Source organism: Pezoporus occidentalis, unplaced genomic scaffold (genome assembly GCF_034315485.1).
Source record: "Pezoporus occidentalis ecotype Australia unplaced genomic scaffold, CSIRO_AGI_Poc_V1 ctg29, whole genome shotgun sequence".
Lineage (NCBI taxonomy): Eukaryota > Metazoa > Chordata > Aves > Psittaciformes > Psittacidae > Pezoporus > Pezoporus occidentalis.
The window spans coordinates 6,236,863-6,262,431 of NW_026914829.1; the positions used below are offsets into that span (position 1 = coordinate 6,236,863).

Genomic DNA, 25,569 nt, shown 5'->3' on the forward strand with positions numbered 1-25,569 from the left:
ATGTAGGCTGAGCCTAATCCTGAGCATGTCTTTTCCACCTCAGCACCATATTAGTAAAACCTGCCACTAAAATTTCATCAAGAAGTGTTGCTGATGTGCAGCAACCAAAGGTCTTAAAAGGAGATACTGTAAAGAATGTACACCCATTATTTAGAAATCTGCATAAATACATGACAGATCCCCACCTATGCCAAAAAAACAATCACCCATAGTAAAAACCTATTAGCTTTCCATCAGTATTAAAAGGCTGTGTGGAGACCTCATAGCAGCCTTCAAGTATCTGAAGGGGGGCTACAAGGATGCTGGGGAGGGACTCCTCATTAGGGACTGCAGTGATAGGCCAAGGGGTAACAGGTTAAAACTTAAACAGGGGAAGTTTAGATTGGATATAAGGAGGAAGTTCTTTACTGTAAGGGTGGTGAAGCACTGGAATGGGTTGCCCAGGGAAGCTGTGAATGCTCCATCCCTGATGGTGGTTGAGGCCAGGCTGGATGGAGCCTTGGGTGACATGGTTTAGTGTGAGGTGTCACTGCCCATGGCAGGGGGGTTGGAACTAGATAATCTTAAGGTCCTTTCTAAACCTAACTATTCTATGATTCTATGAAAACTGATACACACAATACTTAATAGTACCAAGGTTACCAGTCTGAATTCGTATAAATGCCACCAGGCATCTAACATGAGGTATAGCAGCCAAAACACAAAAGCTGCCTTTCTGTATGACATGTCTGTTGGTAGAGATAGGTGCCAATGTTGGCCGTGTAACCAAGCACAGCATCGGCTACTGTGCATATGAGCTGCTGAACTCACCTAGGACATGCTGCCAAATGGACAATCCACACACGGAACGGGAAAAACACACAGCTATAATAAAGCAGAAATGAAACAGCAGGATGACTACAAAGTCATTGGGAAAATGAAACATCCAACTCCAGCAGTGCAGGGATGGAGCACGTTGACTAACCACAGCATACAAGTATCATGTGAAGAAAAGGAAAATTTTCTAGAAAATGCAGTTTTGACCATGCAGTTGATGTATTTGTGAGACAACAACCATTTTAAAGGAAAGTTCCACCAGTGGGAGCAGTCTGGTGTGTTACTTATTTCTTCACATCTTCTAGCAGACATCATTTATCAGTATCTAGTTTTCCAAACAATTACTTTTTACTTTGAAGCACTTACAGTTCAATGGTATGAGGAATATGCATTTTTCTAATAGTCTGTTTCATTCTAATTAGCAACATGAAACTGCTGTATCAACTGATAATACTTTGGGCTGCAAAGACTGTAAGAGTAATTGGGAGTCCTGTGAAGCAGGAAGTGGCAGAAAGAGACTATGGAGACCTAAAAGAGAGAGTATTAGATTCCAGTTCTACAGAAAAAAAAGCACAGGGTTCAGGTACATCAACCATATATCATACTAAAAAGAGCTGAAACCAATCCAGAGCAAAAGCTTAAGTATTTGGCCTTGGATTACATCTAGCAACATCCTTCTACCAGGCTGACACACTTTTGGATATGAAGTAGCAAGGGATCCGACTTCATTTTTGGATCATGTTTGTTTCCCTACCTTGCCAACAACTGTACATAGTTCCCAGACTGAACCTTCACACAACTTAGGCAAAGGGATAAGTAAATTCTGGGTCATCAGTCCAGGATGAATAACTCTTTATCTAGCAATGTCAACAACTGAAGCACTTGCTGGCACTCCCCAAAGCAGCACTTTGAACACCTAAAAGCACCTGGCCTTCCTTATCAGTATCAGAGCTGTTCATATGCTCAGACTCCTTCTGTGGCAATGGCCCAGCCTGGGCTCAGAAGATGCATGCAGCTTCATGGCTCAATCTGTCTTTTTGGACACACTGTCACAGGTTCCTTTTTCCACAACAGCAACTCCATCTAACACTCCCAGAGCACTGCACACAATCTGTTAACATGCTTAAAAATAGCTTAGATTTAACTACTTGTGTTTTCTCCTCAATATGTTCTGAGCAAGGAAGCAATCTAGAAATGAACTGTTACAGCAACTTACAGCATCTTCTACTACAGAAAATATTATAGACTGGAACTGAATGGTTGTGTCTTGTAAATCCAGGACAATACTGAAATCTGGTTTCTGACCTAGTTATTTCTGCCATTACCCCTTCACCCAACACTAAACAGATAGACCGATTAGTAAACAAAGTTTAATACATTCAAAGCTTGACAAATCCATTATCCCAGAAACTAATGGGGAGCTTTATAGCATCCCCTTTCTTAGCATTTGTTTTAATTATGTTTTTAATATGTCTTGCTCTTCTTTGCCCTAACGTACTACGGTCCTGTTATACACCTGTGGAATTCAAGTAAACCCAAGAAAACAGTAGCTCTTACACCAAGACTCACTAACTGAAGTCTCCAAAATCCGGTTTTACCGTACCCTTTTAACACAGCATCTAACAGAAATTCTATCGCCTTAGACAACATTGGCTTGAGCTGGGCAGTGAGGGCATTTCCTTGACCTTTCAGTCCATCAGCCTCACAGTCCTTCTCATTGCTTCATTTTGTTAGGCATCCAGTGGGAAGGAACCCCTCTCCTGGTCCCAACATTGCCCAAAGACAACCACCACTACCAAACTTCATGAACCAGAGCTTCAGCCAGTCCATATGGAAGTCAGGGAGAAATTTCTTCCGACAGGAAGTGCCTTCTTAAGAATTTTGCTGGCAACTGTTCTTCATATGCAAACAAGTGGGTCACCACCAGATATACAAGTGGCAAAAAGCAGTAACAGCCAAAGTTAATTTTACTTCTGCCTTTCTCTGCCATCCAGCAGACTGCTAAGATACTCCAAACATGTTACACTGAACCAATTCACTGCTCCCAGGACAGCACCTGCATTTCCCTTTGTCTCCCTCAGACATACTGAACTGGGAAATACAGAGACTGGGAAGCCTCCTATCAGTGTCAGCATTCCTGTGGCAGAGAAGCACACGTCCTTCTTCAGCCCCTGAAGAAAACTGTACCAGCATAACAGAAGACTCTTTGCAGGAACTATTATACTTTCACCTAACCAAAGTTATTTAGCTTAACAACAGAACATTTAACAATGAGGTGTATTCCTGCAACAAACTTTCTTTGACAGACAAAAATCACCTTCTGCATTCATTCAGATGAAACTGACATGGCCACATTTCCTGGAAAGATTGTTTCAATGAGGAATCAAAAAGAAAATCTATAGAGGGAGTTGGAGAGTTGAAAAGATGTTTATCAAGTATGGTTTCCTCATACTGCTTGGCATAGTTTCAGTTCCTCTCTGCAGCAAAAGCAAGCAGCACCTAATAAATGTTTCATTCATTAATTCAGATATTTTATTTAACTTATCATAACTCAGGTTTTTACCGGTGCTCATGAGCAACATAAAAGAAATAGAACAATGTGTAAAAGCAGCTATTCTCTCAGTAAATTGTAAAGCAGAATCACTACAGAGGCTTTAGTCATGGTTAGTGAATATTTACTGGGATCAGCATCAGCGAAACAAAACTTGAAAAAAGCCACAAAATCCCTCAGTTATTTGGCACAATCTATCCTGGCCAGTTAATAATGCTCAAAAAGAGTCCTAAAAAGGCAAAAGCACAAGAGAAAAAAAATAATTCTCCTTATATGTTGGCTCACTGTCCAAAATTAAAATCCCAGAACTTAGCTTACACAAATACCCATTGAAAGAATACCCCAAAATCACTACAAATTCCTTTGCAATTTGTATTTAAAGCAAACAATACTAGTTGCTCCACACCAAAGGGCTGCAATCCCTTGGAAGCCCTTTATCTCATCCTGAATTGCTCTTTTTGATCAACTTGTCTGAGCCTTGCCCCTGCACACACAGCTAGCACCATCAGTAGAGCCACCTTACAGAGCAGCTGAGTGAATAGGAAAACACAACTGTAACTTACTATTCAGAAAGAAAACACCAATTACTATCAAAGGATGATGTCAGACTCTCAGAAATCTGACAGTAAACCACATTTGATCATTTAACACATTATATTTATCTAGCGAAGACTTTACTGTACTACTTAAAAAAGAGTAAGATATAATTACATTTAAACTATTTTCTTTGTAGATACTAAAACCAGAAATAAGTTTTTAATTAACCTATTCATTTTCTTATTATGTCTTGTTTTTCCCAAGGCTCAAATACACTTGGCTAGAAGAAAAACCACATAATTAGGAGTGACATGTGACACCATAGCTGCATTCCTGCAATGGGAATTTTCTTGTTAGCCTTTGTTACACAGCTTGTCTGAATTGTCACACAAAATAATTGATCCTTACCTTAAACAATACATTTTCCTTTATTTACTGAGAGAAATGTGATCTTTAGAAATAAATAAATTGTTCTGTTACAGATGGGCTGTCAGACACCAACAAGCTACAGCCAGCTTGAAAAACAAGGGACCATTCATAACTACAATTCATATGCTGTTCTCATTCTTCTGAAATCTTGGCTCCCCTTTTACCATCATTTGTAACTGTCTGTATGCTGGAAATAGATATCTAACAAACAATGCTGTTTAGCCCAAGAGGAGCTCCCTTTTCAGATACATTTTAATTTAAGCAGTGTTCTTATTTCAATCCCCCAATCACAGTAAGTAGCATCTTTTTATTTTACTTTAGTCTGAAATACAAACTTAGGTTCCCACAGAGTTCTTCACTTCCAAAAAATAAACTGTAAAACATACAGATGCTTTTCTTGCCAATATCATAAAAGCCCCAATTGAATCGTTTTGTCTCAGACACAAAATTAGCTTTTTAAACAGTTAAAACCTAAATAAACTACGAGATCATTCACTAAACAGCACAAAAGGTAATTAAATAATACGAAAGAAATACATACATGACAGAGAAATAGTGTCTCTACAGCAAAACATGGCAGCCATCCAGCAGCTCCCTACTAAGGTTAACCAAAATTTTTTTCCAAAGTTGTTGTTTTTGTTGTTGTTGTTAGAATATGTAAAGTCATCCCAATTGGAACTCTTCCAAGAGTACCGTTGTTCTTATTTCACTGTTATGCCTAGACTCAAGCCAGACTTCCTTCTCAGGGACAGAGGAACTATGACTATTTTAGTGCTCCGGCACTGCCAGGCAAGCAACAAAAAATAACCACAGAAAGACAATCACAGCACTCGATCACATACAGGATATCCAGATTTAAGTCCTTGGCCTCCTTGCTGTGTCTCAGCACATCAGGAACAAAGAAATATGCCACTCACAGCCCTAGGGAGCTGAACATTTACATATAAAAGGTGTACAAAATGCTTTTGTGATCAGTGTCTAGAAGATACCCTCAGTCTATTTTCAGTTCAAAAGACCAATTTCATTCTATTGAAGAACATCTTAAATCCCAAATATCAGCAGAACAATGTTTCTCACCTACTTTACCCATGGTATTTGGGACACCGGTGTGGGTGACTGAACATCAGCACTCCGTGGTCTTTAAGGGCACCTGATACTTCCAAAATGAAGAGTTACAAGTGATCCTCTTTCAGGTGAGGAGAGTATTTGGCAGTAATACAAACACTTTGCTATCAAATTAATTCTCACAATGTCCTTGTATGGACACTAAAATTTCAGTATTTCAGTTTAAAAATTTAATATAAATAATCTGTTAATTCCTATGGGAAAAGTATACTATTTGTTCAGGATTCAAGAACTATACTGTGATGCAGCCGTACTCCAAATCTCACTACCATATACTAGCCTACCTTGATAGGCTCAATTATAAAACAAAGCTTAAAGCTTATTTTAGGTCTTGCAACTGTAACAGACAACTCTGTGTAGGACAACTGAGATGAAATCTTCACAAGTATACTCAGTATGAGGAAAGACATCCAACATTTTCTAATACTTTTCAGAGAGAAATCATACAAGATGTACAGCCATGTACCAGAAGTAGAGAAACAGGCATGTTCAGAGACGAAAATGCAAACCAGAAGCCTATCTGACACAGAGATTACACCCCACCCCAGCTTCCCTTGGGCAAGAATCTGTTTGTCAGGCATCCATCCTGTTGAGCAAAGAAAGCTGGTTTTCTGCTTGAAACAGGCCCTGATAAACACCTCACGCCCATACCTAAAGAAAAGGACTTCCACTTTGCAAGATACTAAGATGCTTTTAAAGTAATGAAAAACAGCCAGAGACTACATATCCTAATAAAGCAGTAATAGCACAAGCACAGGCACACATAAACACCAACCTACCATTAAACATCCAGGCTCCAGTTCCAGCTAGCGCAGATTGTTCCTCTACAGGAGAAGCACAGTGTGATTCCTGATTCTTGGAATTATCAACTTTTTAATTCCTCCCTGCTTAGTCTGCAGTGCACAGCATACCCTTTTTTTGTCTAAAGGGGTTTGGTTAAGGACACACCATGACAGCAATCAGTTACAAACATAATTATAACTTACAGCCATGATAAAATTTGCCATTTTCATTTAACTTTTTAAAAACTATTATTTCATTGTTGTTGCTGAGCATAGTAGAATTGTCCTCTATTTTACAAAACAGCCATGGAATTTTTCTTCTAGAATCATAAAAGGGTTTGGATTGGAAGGGACTTTAAAGATCATCTAGTTCCAACATCCTTGCCACAGGCAGGGACACCTTCCACTAGACCAGGTTGTTCAAAGCCCCATCCAACTTGCCCTTGAGTACTGCCAGGGATGGGGCACATGCAGGACCTTGCATCTGGTCTTGTTGAACTTCATGAGATTCACATTGGCCCACATCTTGAGCCTGTCCAGGTCCCTCTGTATAGCATCCCTTCCCTCCAGACACCATGCAGCTTGGTGGCACCATCAGACCTGCTGAGGGTACATCAGTCCCACTGTCCATGTCACCAACAAGGATGTCGACAAGCACCAGTCCCAGTAACGATCCCTGAGCAATGCCACCTATCACTGGTCTCCTCTTGCACATCATATAATGTATGAAATCTTAAATACCAGCACTTTGTGCATACATTTATATGCACAGACACACTAAAGAAGGGAACACAAACTAGTACTATCATCTCAAGTGTCAATTTTTTGGATTATGCTCTTAGAAAAGGAAGTCTTTGCATCCAACTGCTCCTGGGTTATTAACAAATAAATTCATTCAACATATACAGAGAAAAATATCAGGGAATTTTTAATCACAGCTAGAAGAAACAACTCTTTAAAGTAGCCTGGAGGAAGGAGCATAAGGGCATTAATTTTTCTAAAGTTACTCAGTACTTTACTTTGCTGTGGGGTAGGGGAATTAACTAGCACAGACTTGCCACTACCTAGTTAACAATGCATGAACGGAATGTCCAAACAGCTATGAGCAGATATGTTGTGTAAGCATAATAAATTAATTAAATAAAGGTAAAATATGTTATTCCGTTCCATTATTTTAGCTCATGTAGTTTTTCCCAATCAAGAAGTGGAAGAAGAAGCCCTGCTACTGACTCTAACTGTACCTTAACTGAAACAAGGCATAGATTCAGACAGTTATTGTTAATGAAAAGACATTATTTAACATGAATTTAATTGCACAGCTTTCATAGACATTCTCACAACATCCCCATGGCAAAGTTGAAGGCTTACCATTAGTTTTCCCCTTCAGATACATTAGGATTGATACAAATAAGTTTGCAGAATTGTTAAAACTGTAGGAACCCACTTGACAAGAATAAAATTGAGATTTACAGTTCAAGGTATACAGCTGTAAATGGAAAGGAACCCATGTGACTTTCAATACTGCATCTAGATTTGTTAGGACAACAAACAGGTAAGAGAAAAAATTCCCGTGAGGTCACAAGAAATAAATAAAAAAATATAAAATAAAAAACCAACCAACCAAACAAACAAACAAAAACCCACACCAAAAAAAAAACAAAACCAAAAGCCACATTGATTTCATTTGTGGCACCAGTTCAGGATTTTTAAATGATTATGTAAAAGTTAAAAATATTTTTTTATGATGCTGGGTCCTGCACCCAGCATAAGCCTCATCCTCACTGTGAGCCACAATAACCCACCCATGCACCCACCTCTCAGATAACACTGGCTTCTGCTGCTCATCCCTTCTGAGCAGGGACTATGGGTTGCCAGTGTCTATGCATGCCAAAAAAAAATCCCTCACTCATTACAAACATCGCACATGTTTCCTTCCTTCAATTGTTATGAGTATTTGCAGTTGTACTCGGCCCTGAAATCCTCACTTATTTTCCACCTGCAAAACGGCTCATGAGAGCTACCTAGGAACTGAACTAAAGTGTATTTTAGTATCCTTGTTAAAACTTATATTCACTGATATCCCCTTTATTAATATGCTTTAAGAAACCTAGCGATGGTAAAGTAAAAAAACACATCATACAAGTTCCAGTAGTTTCAAAGCTTTTTGAGATGACAGGAAAGCATCCACTGACACAAGATCAGGTAGAGCAGAATATTTATGTTAAATAAATTATTTATTTAACAGCCTATTAAGGAGTGACATTTCTGAAGGTAAGGACACAATACACATAGTTCAGCATGTTACAAACAGCTTTGCAAAGAAAGGACATGAATTCTGGAATCATACTGAACTACATCACTCAGTTTCTGTCAGAGTCACACACTGACATGCTGCAGAAAGCTGGAGCTGCTGCTGCAATTATTAGCTGTCTTTGAAATATGGCAGCCCCTGCTCAAGTGGAAATATTGATTCTTTAGGGATGCCTCTTACCCCACTGCACTACATTGCTTTGGAGATGGATAACCCAACAAAAAGAGTTTCACAGTAACTGTCACTAGACAAAACAGAGCTAAATTCAGGGCCCTGACCACAAGGATTAGAGTAAGGACAGGAAAAGCATTTTTGTCAACAATAACCTCAATGATATCCAATTGAGGTTATTGACAAAACTGTACATAAGGCTGGCCAGAAATCCAACCCATTAAAAGCTGATTTCATAACTTTCTGCTTCTTTCATATTACAAATTTCCTAGGTAGCATCTAGTACAAGATCTCTATCTGTGGCAGTGTCTAAGACAGAGAGAAAGCAGTTTTGATCTATGATGAAAATTCCCAAACTCCTAACAACAAAACTAAGATAAAGCCTCTTTCATACTTAAGTGGCTTCACATAGGTATAAGTTCTGTGTGAACAACAAGTAAAATGTCTTATAAGCAATAATGTCTTATAAGCAATATAATAGAGTGAAAGTCCATAAGTAATGATGTCGTATATAAGGGACAGATCAAAAATTTATAGGAAAGTCACTACCTGTACAAACTGTGCTAGCACCTTTACCAAAATAAGACCAGCTGTACCAGGTTCAACCACAGGCCTGCAAAACTCATGTCTCCATAAAATTGTGCTTTGGGATGACCATACAATACTTCTCCTAAGGAGTCTCCCAGCATCTACCTACCAGAAGCCAAATGCTTTTAAGATTTAAAATGCATAATAACAAGCACTCCATAAAGGTGTGTTTACAGGAAATCAAACAGGAAAAAACTGCCACATGCAATATTCTCCTAGAGAGAGCATAAACACTGAAGACAATGACACAGTGTCTTTGCAGATCCTGCATTTGTGCTTCTGAAACCTGGGCCGTGCCAGTGGCCATACAGCTACCAGCATATAGAAGGCAAGGGGTGCCTAGTACTAACTTTACAGAACCAGCTCCATAGTCCAGCATACATAATACTCTCCCAAAAATCTGTGTTCTACCACACAGAGGTTCATCTGTGCATGCTTCCCCTCTGCTTCCCATGGGAATGCTTGTAGCTAGAGAACTGCAGCATCAGAAGAAGGTCCTTCAGCTATTGCCCTTAGCAGGCATTGCCCAGATTAAAGTATGCTTGGCTGAAGCAGCACATGCCCTAACAGAAAACAACTTGCCCTCTCTGTCCTCTCAATTCAGGCTCCAAACTTGTCCAGGCATTTGAAACACAGGTCCAAATATCCTGCCCATGCCAAAGGCTTCACTTGTTTTTTTCTCTACAGGGTACCCCATGCATGAACACTTGAGAATGCCACAGCACATGACAAAGGTGCGATGATGTGGTCCACACAGAAAACATGTATTTGCAGATTTGGACTATAAGGACAAGTCGCTCCCCAGGTTTCTTCCATCATGTTCTCACAACAGCAGCAAGCAAGGTCCAAGAACAAGACAGCAGATGACCAGAGATCATGTTTCAATAAAATATCACTGTGACCAAGTCTTAAGATGATACGGGGAAATGGAGATTTGGGAGTTAAAACAGTTTGGAAATCTTAACAAATGGTTACAAGAAAATTGGCTTTAAACCCCAAGCAATTGCAATTACCTTCTGGTGGTGGTGGAGGGAATTCCTCTGTGTCCATCCTAGTATATCCACTATGCCTTTAGCAGACTGAAAAACCCTGCAGAAATGAAGGGAACATGTTTGTAGATTAACATAGTTTCCAAATACTGAGACACTCCTTTTCAGTTTGGCCAAGCTCATGCATATTAGCTAATATCATTATGGAAGAGAGGAAATGTGCCTGGCCTCTGGCTTCAAAATGCATTTAGTGCAATTTTTTATGTACACAGCCCTCAGTACTGGAGCCAATTCTTTTAATGATCTCAATAAGCCAGCTGAAGAAAGATGAAGTTTTCAAAACTAGTTGGTACTCTGCAGTTCCCATTGTGACAATCACAAGCAGATCACTAAAACATGTTATTTTAGTGCCTGCTTGGAATACATACACTGTTTCAAAATCTTCATGAAGAGGAGAGGGATAAAAATTCTAAGAAACTCAGTTTTGATAAAGCTTTTCTCCATTTGGCAAACAGAAATCACAAGCTTTAAGTATACATTTTATACATATAATTAATAGTGATAGTCTAGTGTCATCTGGAAGACTGGACCTATTATGGTGAGCAATGCACACACTCTGCCCCAAACCTATTTTCACTCTAACTCAAGAGACTGAGAGTCAAAAACACTTCAGAACAAGGCTGAGGGGGTAAAGTAAGTTTCCAAAAGCTGTCCAAGACAGTGGAAGAAACAATGCTGAATTTTCTGTCCTACTCTTGCACAGCTCATAGATATTAACCTCAAGAAGCTACCACATCTGCTGGCTACAGCACACAGAACAGCTCTAGCCCTTGGAAAGCCCCCATAGTCAAAGTATAAAACAGTAAGTTGAAGGACATAGTGAAAATCAAGGAACAGTGGAGAAATAATAAACTAAACTCCCCAAGTCATGGAAGGCAGATGCAGGGACTGTGAGAATGATGACCCTAGGCCCACTGTAGGAGAGGATCTGGTTCGAGACCATCTTAAAAACCTGAACACTCACACGTCCATGTTGAAATCCATCTGCAGGTCCCGAAAGAGCTGGCAAATGAAGTTGCTAAGCCACTGGCCATCATATTTGAAAAATCACGGCAGTTGGGTGAAGTTCCCAACTGGAAAATGGGAAATATAACCCCCATTGTCAAGAAGGGGAAAATGGATGACCCGGGGAATTACAGACCAGTCAGTCTCACCTCTGTGCCTGGCAAAATCTTGGAGCAGATTCTCCTGGAAGGCATGCTAAGGCACATGAAAATCAGCAAGGTGCTTGGTGCCAGCCAGCATGGCTTCACTAAGGGGAAATCCTGCCTGACCAATTTGTTGGCCTTCTATGATAGGGTTACAGAACTCATGGACAGGGGTAGAGCAGTTGATGTCATCTACCTGGACTTGTGTAAAGCGTTTGACACTCCCACACAACATTGGAGAGACATCAATTTGATGGATGGACCACTCGGTGGATAAAGAACTGGCTGGATGGCCACACACAAAGAGTTGTGGTCAATGGCTCAGTGTCTGGCTGGAGACCAGTAACGAGTGGTGTCCCTCAGGGATCGGTGTTGGGACCGTTCTTGTTCAACATCTTTGTCGCTGATATGGACAGTGTGATTGAGTGCGCCCTCAGCAAGTTTGCCGATGACACCAAGCTGTGTGGTTCGGTTGATACCCTGGAGGGAAGGAATGCCATCCAGAGGGACCTTGACATGCTTGTGAGGTGGGCTGGTGCCAACCTCATGAAGTTTAACCATGCGAAGTGCAAGGTCCTACACCTGGGTCAGAACAATCCCAGGCACAGCTACAGGTTGGGCAGAGAAGAGATTCACAGCAGCCCTCCAGAGAAGGACTTGGGGGTGCTGGTCGATGAGAAAATGAGCATGAGCCAGCTTCTGTGTGTGCTCACAGCCCAGAAAGCCAAGCGTATCCTGGGCTGCATCAAAAGGAGCATGACCAGCAGGTCGAAGGAGGTGATCCTGCCCCTCTACTCTGCTCTTGGGAGACCTCACCTGGAGTATTGTGTGCAGCTCTGGTGTCCTCAACATAAAAAGGACATGGAACTGTTGGAACAAGTCCAGAGGAGGGCCACGAGGATGATCAGGGAACTGGAGCACCTCCCGTATGAAGACAGGCTGAGGAAATTGGGGCTGTTCAGCCTGGAGAAGAGAAGGCTGCGTGGAGACCTCCTAGCAGCCTTCCAGTATCTGAAGGGCGGCTATAGGGATGCTGGGAAGGGACTCTTCATTAGGGACTTCAGTGATAGGACAAGGGGTAATGGGTTAAAACTTAAACAGGGGAAGTTTAGGTTGGATATAAGGAAGAAATTCTTTACTGTGAGGGTGGTGAGGCACTGGAATGGGTTGCACAGGGAAGCTGTGAATGCTCCATTCCTGGTGGTGTTCAAGGCCAGGCTGGACAGAGCCTTGGGTGACATGGTTTAGTGTGAGGTGTCCCTGCCCATGGCAGGGGGATTGGAACTAGATGATCTTAAGGTCCTTTCCAGCCCTAACTATTTTATAATTTTATAAATGAATTGGGATACAGGCATCAAATCAATTGCCACTTACAGAAGATGTGGCATTGAATAGAAGGAAGTGCCTCAGAAAAGGATCCAGTCTTAGGAGGTACCAGGCAATTTACCTCCCTGACATCAAGCATGCAAGGCCAAATTATCAGGGCAGACATGCCAGGAATGATAACAACTCTGGTAGCTCAAGATCCTCATATGATGAGACAATTCTTAACAACTTGCATTTTCTGAACATACAACATTCCTCTTAAATTGTCTAAAGCTTTGTTAATTTTTAAATCAAATAATTAATAAATCTAATAAGTAATATTTAAATAACTTTTTAATCCAGACAAAATCAAGTAGCTTCAGAGCCAAGGCTCAGAAAGGATTCATCCACATTTACAACACCTGTCTGTAACGCAAAATATTCCATTACAGGCTTCCACTGTACAGTGCCCCTTCTAAAGACTCCCTCTGCAATTTACATCTGCAGAGCTCAGAGGCGTGTTCATGCTTACAAATGTCTGGAATGTGCCTTGCCACACCAAAACTGTCAGCCAAAATGAGGGAAAATTATGGTCTGAAGAAAAAGCTATTGTTCTTTATTCATTTAAAGTTGCATCATCAGCGCGACATAGATTTTCAAGTGTGAAACATGCAATAACCAGGAAACCTGACACTTAAGTCTCAGCATCTCTTCCACATACATCTGTGAGAGTAGCTAAAAGGCCATATTTCTAAATTTCTAAATTTTCCAAATTTCTAAACACCTGTGGAAGTTAACTTCAACAATGACTTTTAAAATACGCTTCTTCCTCACTAACAACATGCAGAGCTATGGCAGTTTTCAGCTTGTTTTCTATTTTGATCTAGCTCACAGTGACATGCTTCAAATTACACAAGATTTGTGTCAAGGAAAGACACAGAGCCAGTGTTGGAGCCCTAGGCACTGACCTGCTTGCTCCCATCTGAACAGTGCAGTTATTCACAAGAAGAAAGATACAATTTCTCACTTAAGAATGCCTTAGGTGTTGACTTATGCATTGCATTAATTCATCTTGAAGTTCCACATATTTTTCTCTACTTTTTAGATGCTGAGGAAAACACTGAAACAGCGAAAAGAGCTTGGTATTGTACATTCCAGTAATACCGTCCATAAAAATAATTGACAAGCAGATAGCTTGTTCATGAATGATCTCTGACAGAACCTTATTTCAAAAAGAAGTTTTTCACTCTTCTATTGAGAGGCAGGGGAACTAACTCAAGTCGAAGATGTTTAAATCAAGATTAAGATAAATGATTTAACTTGACTAGCAGCATATGGCACAGTTTGCATTTGTTACTCAAGTGGTTTACCCACAGATTCTGCTGCTAAACCAGTTGCACACCACATAGCTACAGAGGTGCATTCAGAAAACTATCATGGAAATCACAGCTCAAAAGAAGCTGGAAGGGACCTCTGAATGTTCTCACATACGGGTAGCACAGCTGTCTCCAGAAATAGATCAGGTTGCTCAAGGCTTTTTCTACACTAGTTCTGAAACCCAATGAAAGTGGAGATTTCACCCCCTCCCTGAGCAGCCCACTCCTGTGCTGTTCAGACACTCTGGAAAGAGTTTTTCCCTTATGTCCAACTGGAATAACCCTTGCAGCAGCTTGCAACCATTGCCTCTCCTTCTCCTGGTGTGTACCCCTGACAAAAACCTGACTCCACCTTATTTCCAAGCCCACCTTAGGGAGCAGAGGTCTGCAATTCAACCCCATTCAGGCCTTTCTTCTCTAAACAACACAAACCCAGTTCCCTGAGCTTCTTCTGACCTATTCTCTCCCACAACCATGGTGGTGGCAATCACTGGACTGGCTTCAGTTCGCCACTTGTACTGGGACCCAACAGTGAGTACTGAATTCCAGATGCAATGCCATGACCATTGAGTAGATGTTATTTACTTTAACCTAAATTTATTTAGGAAATTGAACAGCTATGTGCTTTTAAAACACAATACTAAAATTTTGTTCCAAAGGAATTTAGAGACTGCAAATAGAAAATATAACCTATTAAACGTGAAATACATGAGCTATTATTATGTTCATGTGTACTGCATTATAAAAATATGAATCTGAAAACTGAACAACTGCCCTGATGTACTGGATGTGACACAGGGGCTATAAAAATGCAGAGCCTTTTTCCCCCATATAAAGCTTATTTCTCAAAGGTAGTATAACCTCCATTTAATGACTCAAACTGCTCCTTTCCCAGAGAGAAGTCCCATGCAGTTGAAGGAGTCAGACCTCAAATGGCACTCACACTGGAAACCAGGATCAGCTGACTATGAAATGATCCCCAAGGACAGATCCCCAACACATATCAAAATTTCCACCTTTCAGCCCTCACCTTCGTCCATGAAAGCTAGTCAGACTTCCATGGAAGGAAGTGGAAGCCTGCAATGTCCCACAGCAGACCTTAGAATCTGAGGGTGCTAATACCCATGTAAGAGAGGCTAGTGGCCTGGCATCCATTAGACTAAAATCCCAATTCCACAGCAACAGGCAGTTTTAGCAAAGAAACAAAGATGCCTGCATGCTTGGCCAAAGACTATAGAAGAAAACCAGTGTTTCTCTCTGTGACTCAGTTTTGCCTCTCATTACCTCTGGTAACTCCTTCTGCCTTCAGGGCTAGGCTTCTCAGCTATGGCTGCACATCAGATTTCATTCAATAGTTTCCTCTAATTGTGGGACAAGCAACAAACCACCAGTTCTCAGCTACAGGAATACAAATACTGATCAACATCTGCATTTCCACTTGATCAAAACTATTTTCCAGGAGTCATTACTTGTACAATAGTCAATAGGTAACAGAAACAGGACTGATGCAAACTCCACCAAAACAACAATACAGCACAGCATCCAGACCTCGTGGCACAGGACTTACACACTGAGCTCCCAAGGGGCACACGCTGCCAAGTTTTCCAGCTCTATCATCCTAAGAACTGAAAAGGCAACATACCTTCTCTTTAAGGAGTGTGCACTGTAACTGCAGTGACATTGGGATTCTTCACTCAACACTGCAGAAAGAATGAGCCAGTGAGCGCTTTTTTAAAAAAAAACAGAAAAATGAAACAAGGAGACTGATTTCCAAGGAACTGTGACTCATGGAAAAAGCTTAGCACAGGCAAGCTGCAAAGTCCCTTCTCTGAGAAAGCCTGAAAGCCTACAACTTAAATAAGTAAAGATTAAAAAAAAAACAAACCACAAACTGCGAAGACAAAGCCCATAAATGTCTAAAATCCTCCTGTGTTCATGTCACTTACTGAATATTGCTGTGTAATGCCCAGCTGAGTCTTCTTCCAGCTGTAACTACAGAACTCCCACTGGGAAGTAAATCTGGCTGAAATTTTATATATGGACAGTTTTGGGGGTGCAGAGAAGCAAGGAAGGAAGAGAATGCAGGAAAAAAAAAAGATGAATTTCCTTTTTCCCCCCTATACCTCAAGACAGCTTTTGTTAAACAGAAAAAAAATAAAAAAATAGGGTTTTTTTTACAATTTGTTCTCCATTTAAGACCATTCCTGAGAAACACAAACTGTAGGGTATTTTTAAGAAATGTTTTTATACTACAGTGGGTGTGAATGAAGCAGGCATTTATATTATGAGAGCCTATCATCACATACTGCAAACCATAGAATGAAGCTGTATCAAAGCTGGACATTAGTTCTTTTAATGTATATTTGGTTTTATCCATAGGTAAAAGCCCTATACTGTACTGATTTTATTCTTCAGCTTATCAAAAAAAAAAAATTACCTAAATTATAAGCAATGGAATGATAAGGAACTGCATTCATTCAAGTAGAAAATAAATACAAAGCCCAGTTCCTCACTCAAAGTCAGGGGAAATTCTATTACCAGCTGCAACGCAAACAATATCAGATGCACAGAAAGGTACATTTTTCAGACTGCATGCTCAATCCACTTCCCGAAACACTACTTCACTTTATTTTCTGCCACCCTTTTTCATACCAAGCAGCATCCTACTCGAAATTAGAGAACAATGCGGCAGCAAACCCTGGACAAGCAGCAGCAAACCCCAAGAACATGGCTGAAGATTGGTTTTCTATTCCTTCTTTTTAAAGGGTATTATTTGCAACATTTCTTCAGCTAAAGCTGATTCTTGCTCAGTACATCATCTGAAGGAGGGGAAAGGAGGAAGAAAGCAAAGACTGCATTTTCAGATATGCCTGAGGGCTCCTACCCACAACACAAGCAGAAGGCACTATGGATTTTTTAGTCTTTATGTTCTTCCCCTCTACAGATTATTACTGCAAGGCAAGATAGGGAATCACTGCTTGACAGACTCATTCAAGTTGACAGGTACCTTCCGAAGTCATGTAGTCCAACCTGCTGCTCAAAGCCAGGTCATCTATCAGGTGAGACCAGGCTGCTTTATCTACTGAGATCCCAAAAATCTCCAGAGACTTCAAACCTTGCCAGGCAACACGTTTTCCTGCTTGGTCATCCTCCTAGACAAAAACATTGCCTTTATACCTAGTTAGAACCACCCTTACTTCTGTTTATGACCATTGCCTGTTGTCCTGCCACCTTCTTGATAACCTGCCAGCAGGCAGACGCAGGCTGTCATAAGGCAGAACAAGCCCAGCTCACTCAGCCTCTGCCACAGGGCAGTGCTTACAACCCCTTGACATTGTGGTGGCATTGTGCTGACCCTGCTCCAGTTTATTCACATCTTTCTTGTACTGGGGCAGGGTGGGGTGTGGATGCAAAGCTGGATGCAATACTCCAGGTGTGGTCTGAGAAGCGCTGAGTGAAGGGGAACCTTTCTGTTGGAGCAGCTCCTCTTCCTACATGCACAACCTTGCCTTCATCATTCTGAATTTCACAAAGTTCCTGCCAGCCAGCTCCTCCAACCTGACCATGTCCTCCTGAGAGACAAGCCTTTATCTCAAGCACATCCATTGCTCACCCCTTCTCCCAGTTTGGTGTCACCTGCATATTTCATGAGCAACTGCAGATTGCTTGACTTGCAATTCACACATAGCATAAAACAGGACACATCTGTTCCAAACAGCGAGGCACACCACCGGTTACCAGCCTCCATGTAAGTTACAACCAACTAGTCATCTCTAACACAATCGCCCCACCAGTTTTCACCCATCTAGTAATACATCTTCCCAGATCATAATGATATTCTGCAGACCTTGCTGAACCCAACATGAACATTGGATTTTATTAAACTCAGTAGCACTATATTTAACTTATAGATGGGAAAGCTAAGACCTACAAATATTCATGGAATGAGAGGGAGTATGGGTAAAAAGTTACTGAAACCAGAGAAAAGAACAAGTTCCTGAACATGTACATAGGGCACCTGAGTTCTAGTGAATAAGCCTTTGCTTCTGCCTTTTGTGCTGGCAATGTTTGAATACCCAAAGGAAGAAGAGGGGCACCACCCTGGGTTTTATAGGCCATCCTGGAGATCAAGCGTACCATAACAATCACAAGCATCCAAAGAATTAAAACTGAATGGTGTCATCACATACTGTTAGTCGGGACTGGTTTAGAGTTTTTCTTCTTGTTCTGTGTCACACAAATTAGAAGACTGCATCACTAGTTCAAGATCATAATCTGTGTTGCTCATATATTTTATCGCAAAACAAAATATAAATGAATACTAAGAGCATTTCCCTTAGTTTGCTCTAAATTTTACTGCAATCAAGTAATTTCATCTGAAAAAGTAATCATATTTCTGAAATTTCCTCTTTTAAACTTATCCAGACTAGACCCTTTCAATATTGTAAACCAAGTATTACCTTAATTGGAAACATCCTCAGCAAGATTTCTGTCAAGTCAGAGAAGATCCTTCAATGTGGCATAACACTTCAATTGTGTTATAAACCTGCATACGGATCAGCTGCATAAATATTATTATACATATGTAATTATAATGCAGAGATTTATAAATGCTTTTTAATTTAAAAAATTGCACAAAAATAGTAATTTATTCTAGTAATTCTGATGAGCCTTCTATGCAAATTACAGTATTTTTGTCAAAGGGAAAATGACCCCTCATGAAACCTATTTTGATTCCCCAGTAAATCAAGTTCTTGGCAAAAGCAGAAAGTCCTAGTCAAACCTGCATTAAATCCATGACCTCTAGTTCTACAAAGAATGGGTTGTCTTTCAAGATAGTGATGACAACATGAAAATTTCTATCAGAAGCTCTTTCCCATGACACAAGTGAAATGATACACCGATCTGAAGATCAGTCTTACCATCTTCTGCAAACCTAATCTTGACAGAGACACTTCCTACAGTAGTATCTAAGAAGTGAAAATGTGTCCTTGAAAAAGTAATCATAGCATTTCTCATCAAGGACAGCCCATTACATATGATGATTACAGAAGTGTCCAATTGAACACATTTATTTCACCTGGTGAATAAAGTTATTAATACAAATACAAAGTCTTATTCCTGTGTTCCTAAAATATTTTGAGTAAAATACTGAAATACATTTCTAATCATACAGTCATAATGCATGCTCTAGAAAAATAACAATTTTCATTTATTTCCTTTTTGTAACATCAAAATATTATGCAAATAAATCAGAAACCAGGTAATGCAGCCATTAAATCATCAAGTAAGAACACCTGCACAAAACAGACTTTAATTTTAAAAAAAATGTATAATGTATAAAGCATTTTTCCATGGAAGCCTAAGTTCAGCATCTAGTCCTAATATCTGCCGTCTTCATTCTCTTGTTGATTTGGAAATGATTAAGTAAACCTCTTCTTCACCTTTTGTAGTCCCAAAGGTGAAGTTTTAACGACTCAAATTAGTCTGTGGTTTGCAACATTAAATATTATGTACAATAATATTTATTATGTGGTCCTAGAAGGAAACCTAAGTATTGGCATCTACTTCTCCATAACTTATGATCCAGTTTTAAAGATGAGAATATAATGTTTACCCTATTTCTTGAAGTTTCTGAGATGTATTCTCTATCTCTAAGGAAAAAAAAAAAAAAATCTTGCTGAAAGCCTTTTGAGAAAAGAGAGTACATAACAGAAACAACAGTGAATGTTTGACCTTGAGCTTGTATCCTAATAGCTTGCATTCATGGTTCAGTCCCAAGTAACAAGTATTGTACAGTACAGCAAGTCACTGAAACAGATTTTCCCAAGATAATGCCCCTATTCAGCACCACATAAGTAGAACAACTTATTTTCTCGTTAACTGCTTCACCCACACATTTGACATTAAGCTTCAGGCTTCCTGACTGAGCAGCAAACATGCAGGACACTGATCAATGTTGCACAGTTATGCATCACTTCCCACACTGAATCCTGCTGATTCAGGCAATTCAGAATAAAATACGAGTCAAGTTCTTGATCTAAAAACCACACATTTGAAAACATACTTTTCAAACCTTGTTTATCATTACTTGTCATCACTCCCTTGAAAAACAAGTTGTACTTCTACACGTCCCTGGCTTCAAAATAATCTGAAGTATTTTGGCATTAATAAAATTCAGATTCTTTACTGTAAAAAAATGTCCAAGTGATTTAAATCTCAATAGGTGCTAATAATGCAGCAGTTGCCTTTCATGGATATGTGACAGATCTTGAGTCTCAAGATTCTGCTCTCTGCAAACCACACGTGTACACAACAACATTACTGAGAAAGATGTGAAAACATAAAGTATGAAGACAGTTGTATACATCCATACTGAGAACTTCCGTTTATCTTACTAATGTACCTCCCACCTCCTTATTATAAAGAGTGCCTCCTTACTATAAAGAGCACCTTCATAATATGCCTGCAGTCTCTGTAAGGAATTCTCAGGCTTCAGTTTACAAATCCCCACTAACTTCCAAGCACCAAGGCGTGCAGCTTTCCCACGCTTTAAACTACTTCTAGATTCAGAAACAAAATTACCAATATTAATTTTTCACTAGCAGGTGTAACAACAAAGACTTTGAATGAACAGGAACATGAGTGGAAAAAATAGCTATAATGAATGTTGATTTTAGCAAAAGGTGGTCTTGGATACGGAAAAAGCCTCACCCACATGTTGCAGAATATATACAAAATGAGACTAATTCATACCATTATCACTGAAGCTTCATTTACTGCCCCATCATAACATAGAAAATGTTCAAAAAGTAAGACACATTCAACAACTGCATTCACAGTGTTTAATTTACACTGTAACTCAAAGGAAGTTTCTCTAAGGGAAAACTGCAGCAACAGATATTCCATAAGAAACATCCAAGGACAGTAAGGAAATGCACTTGTGGCTGTAAAAGACAATAGGAAGCTGGAATGACAGTTTCAAAATGTCTTATAGCCTCTAGATGTAAAGACAATTCCCCATGAGATTCCTTCTAAAGTTCTAACCTAAAACTGTAAAATAGAAAGACCTTGACATGCTTGTAAGGTGGCTGATGCCAACCTTATGAAGTTTAACCATGACAAGTGCAAGGTCCTACACCTGGGTCAGAGCAGTCCCAGGCACAGCTACAGGTTGGGCAGAGAAGAGATTCAGAGCAGCCCTGCGGAGAAGGACTTGGGGGTGCTGGTCGATGAGAAAATGAACATGAGCCAGCTTCAGTGTGCGCTTGCAGCCCAGAAAGCCAAGCGTATCCTGGGCTGCATCAAAAGCAGCGTGACCAGCAGGTCGAAGGAGGTGATCCTGCTCCTCTACTCTGCTCTTGTGAGACCTCACTTGGAGTATTGCGTGCAGCTCTGGTGTCCTCAACATAAAAAGGACATGGAACTGCGGGAACAAATCCAGAGGGCCACGAGGATGATCAGGGGACTGGAGCACCTCCCGTATGAAGACAGGCTGAGAAAGTTGGGGCTCTTCAGCCTGGAGAAGAGAAGGCTGCGTGGAGACCTCCTAGCAGCCTTCCAGTACCTGAAGGGCGGCTATAGGGATGCTGGGGAGGGACTCTTCATTAGGGACTGTAGTGATAGGACAAGGGGTAATGGGTTAAAACTTAAACAGAGGAAGTTTAGATCGGATATAAGGAAGAAGTTCTTTACTGTGAGGGTGGTGAGGCACTGGAATGGGTTGCCCAGGGAGGTTGTGAATGCTCCATCCCTGGCGGTGTTTGAAGCCAGGCTGGATGGAGCTTTGGGTGATATGGTTTAGTGTGAGGTGTCCCTGCCCATGGCAGGGGGATTGGAACTAGATGATCTTAAAGTCCTTTCCAACCCTAACTATTCTATGATTCTACATCCCTGCTCATTGCAGGGGGACTGGACTAGATGACCTTTGAAGGTCCCTTCCAACCTGAACTATTCTATGATTCTATGATTCCATAATTCAAGAAAAAGCAAAACATGAATCATAAGTCACTTTACAGAAGAAAATTGTTACTCTACATATGTAAAAATGAACAAAATAAGTATTACGCATGGCTCATTTCTCTACCACATACAAAACAGAGACCAGTGTAGTATTATAGATGCATGAACAAACTGACTGCAGCTCTGCACACCGTATAAATTTTAACCTGAAAGTCTGAAACAAAACTACTCTTTCTCCTCCTGGATTGCAGAATTTGCTTCCTGGCTTCTTCAGAAATAGACTAAAGTTTATAATTTTTTTTACAATGGGTTCTAAAAATAATTTCTACTTTACATAGAAGCAGTTAATAGACTTCCTGTTTTACAAATGAGTAATGCACTATTCTCAGATGCATTACATTCCATTAACAATTATGAAGTTTGACAAGAGCCTTTCAGGTTTTAGATAAGCTTGTTGTCTTCCTTCAGCTACGTAAGGATTCCTAAACAGCTGAAAACCAACCAAAAAACTATAAAATAACCAAGAAAATGCTGTTAAAAAGAGTAACTTGCTGCTATATCTAACATTCAGCCTACTCAAAACTAAGGCTATACCTTACTGAAGACTGGACTCTTCATTAGCGACTCTAGTGATGGGACAAGGGATAACAGGTTCAAACTCAAACAGGGGAAGTTTAGATTAGATATAAGGAAGGAGTTCTTTACTGTGAGGATGGTGAGCCACTGGAATGGCTTGCCCAAGGAAGTTGTGAATGCTCCATCTCTGGCAGTGTTCAAGGCCAGGCTGGATGGAGTCTTGGGTGACATGGCTTAGTGCAAGGTGTCCCTGCCCATGGCAGGGGGGTTGGAACTAGATGACCTTAAGATCCTTTCCAACCCTAACTATTCTACAATTCTATGCAGCTACTAGGTTTAGGATAATCAGAACCTTTTACATTTGACATATGACTAAAGTAAGTGCTTAAACTTAATATTTCAAGCTGGTGTAAGTCAGTACATTTCCACTGAAGTTAATGGGCTAGAAGGAAATAAACCAAGAAGCTGAGGTACCGTAGTTTCAATTACAATAAAAATCAGAATCTTAATACTATCTAAGTAATACTCTGGATTTTTAAAGTTAAATCTCGATAAATGCTACATCTTGTTTCACAGTATTCTATTCTAGGAAATGATTGCCACAGTTTACCGATGAGCAAAACCATATCCCACCTCAGGGAGTAACCACTTGCTACTGAGAAGAGGACTCCTGTGCATGGGCTTTGAGGGAAGCAACTGCCTCCTCACTACCTGGGTGTGCTCACCACTGACCTGTTGCAGGGAGTAGCACAAGACTTGTGCATTTGGTCTCAATGTCTCAGAGCTGTGAGACCAGCCTGCACACACTCATCACGTAGCACTACACCTCCTCTCTGTATCCTGTAGTGTATGAACTCCCTAAGCCCTGGTCTACAGGGTCCTGCCAGGTTCTTGCACTCAGCAGGAGCTGACAGACAGCACATGCCTCAAGCATCTATCTGCTTCCACAACCTCTTCTCCCACCACATCCACCCGTGGGTATCAGCCACAAAAGCCAGTGCCTGCCCCATCACACGACACCTGCTGCCACTCACATAGTAAGTCATATCTCACACACAGTACAACAGGGAAGCTCAGAAACCCATGGACTATATTATAGAAGTCTTGAAATCTCACTGTAAAGCCTTCAGAAATATCACATTTTACTGTAGCACCTAAAGAACTAATGATCATAACCAGACAAACACACGTAACTAGCTCATGAGTTACTGAGCCCAAGGGTGGAAAGGAAAGAAAAAGACAAGACGGATTAAACAAAGCAAGTCAGAGAGATTATCAAGATCAAACAGATCACCCAAGTGAAAAGAATGACGAGCCCACTGAAGAACACAGCTGAACAGCCAGAACCCCTGCCTGAATAATGGGCTTGCAGTTCCAGCCGCCCAACAAGTCCCATGTTCAGGCAATAAATCTGTGTCGCTTGAGCACCAACAGAAAATTTGAAAGATGTAATACTTCATTTCTGCTGCAGAACGGGACACTCGCTGGGGTTCACTAAGCACAATAATGGCTTTGGGAAAGCATTATTATTGCTTCTTTACAATAACAACAGTCACAAACTAACATACATTGGTACATCCCCTCTGTGCTTAGTCAGCAGAAGACAGTTGTTAAACAGTCAATCTTTCTTATTTCCTGACTCATGAAGGCAAACCCTACACCATTTATGGTAGCAGTTAAATTGTACAACTGAAAGAATTAAAGAAGATACTTTCTATGTTGTAATTATACAACTTCAAACCTGCTAGCACAATAAAAGCCAGGACCCTTGTACTTTGGGAAAAAAAAAAAAAAAAGGATTGCACAAATTCTTAAATGAAGAAGAAATTTAGGATGGATAAATACCACCTAAAGGCCTTTAAAATAAGCCTTTACTATGGGCAAATTATTAATAGCTGTCTTTCCAAGCACTCGGTATAGCCTACTGACAAAGCTAACTCACTGGCCCAGGTGAATGGCCAGCCTTAAAAGCTGCTCTTGCCTTACAACATGGCATCTTTGAAGAGTAACTATATTGTCTAGGATCACCACAAGCAACTCTGTAACTCCTCCAACAGTTAAAGTGTTAATTACAAAGAAACCAAGGACAATTTAAAACCTTCTTTAAAAACAAAAAAAAACAAAACAAAAAAAAAAACAAAAAACAAAACCATAAATGGACATTTGCTACTGTGCCGAAGTATTTATCCCGTTTCAATAAACCCAGTTTAGTTGAAGATGCCATCTACACAGCTGGTGTTGAACGCAGTTTCTGAGAAAGGGGATGGAAAGAAACTCACGTCCCCGCAGGAGTTTGGATTTTCAATAGCCTTATCCATACCTGCTGAAGAGGGGAGAGGAGCTGGACCCAGGCAGCTCCCGGTGCCGCGAACACGAAGAGGCAGATACACACAAGAGAAAACCCCAGCGAAAACCCTGGGGAAGAGACTTCACCAGGGATCAAGAGCTGGAAGTTCGAGAAGAGTATATGCGCTTGCTAACGATCCTGGCAGCCTCGCTCCAGCAGCTCGCCAAACCCCGCGTTTCCTCTCCTCCTGCACCGAGCCGGGCAGGGCAGCCCCTCCGAGGCACCCGCAGCGCCGGGACGGGTCAGGCTGCCCCCACCGAGCCAGCCTCAGAGAACCAGACTTCCCGTGACTAACCCACACCGGAGCGAGCCCCGGCGCTCCCCGCCGGCTGCAGCCAGCCGCAAAGAGAACGAGCACCCACCTCCTCCGCCGCGAGCAACGCCGCCACCGGGAGCTCCGAGGCCGCCACCCGGCCCCCTCCCCTCCGCCCCGCCGGAGCTCCGGCGGCTCCCCCGCTCCTGGACACGTCACCCGCCCCGCCCGCGGGCCGCAGCC

The 25,569-nt window shown here is 41.0% G+C and overlaps 1 protein-coding gene across 2 annotated transcripts in view; it reads right to left on the reverse strand.

The window, feature by feature from the left end:
- The window catches only part of ARHGEF10 (Rho guanine nucleotide exchange factor 10), a 114,058-nt gene extending 88,489 nt beyond the window's left edge, over positions 1 to 25,569 (reverse strand). Inside the window, exons 1-3 of one of the 2 annotated variants that reach the window (XM_062626222.1) lie at positions 25,047 to 25,234; positions 15,831 to 15,888; positions 10,324 to 10,399 (exon numbers count right to left, since the gene is read on the reverse strand). In XM_062626222.1, coding sequence (XP_062482206.1) covers positions 10,324 to 10,360 — 37 coding nt within the window. In that variant the 5' untranslated portion in view covers positions 10,361 to 10,399; positions 15,831 to 15,888; positions 25,047 to 25,234. Of the gene's footprint in view, positions 1 to 10,323; positions 10,400 to 15,830; positions 15,889 to 25,046; positions 25,235 to 25,435 lie in introns of those variants that run through there. The other variant, XM_062626221.1, reaches the window with a different exon arrangement.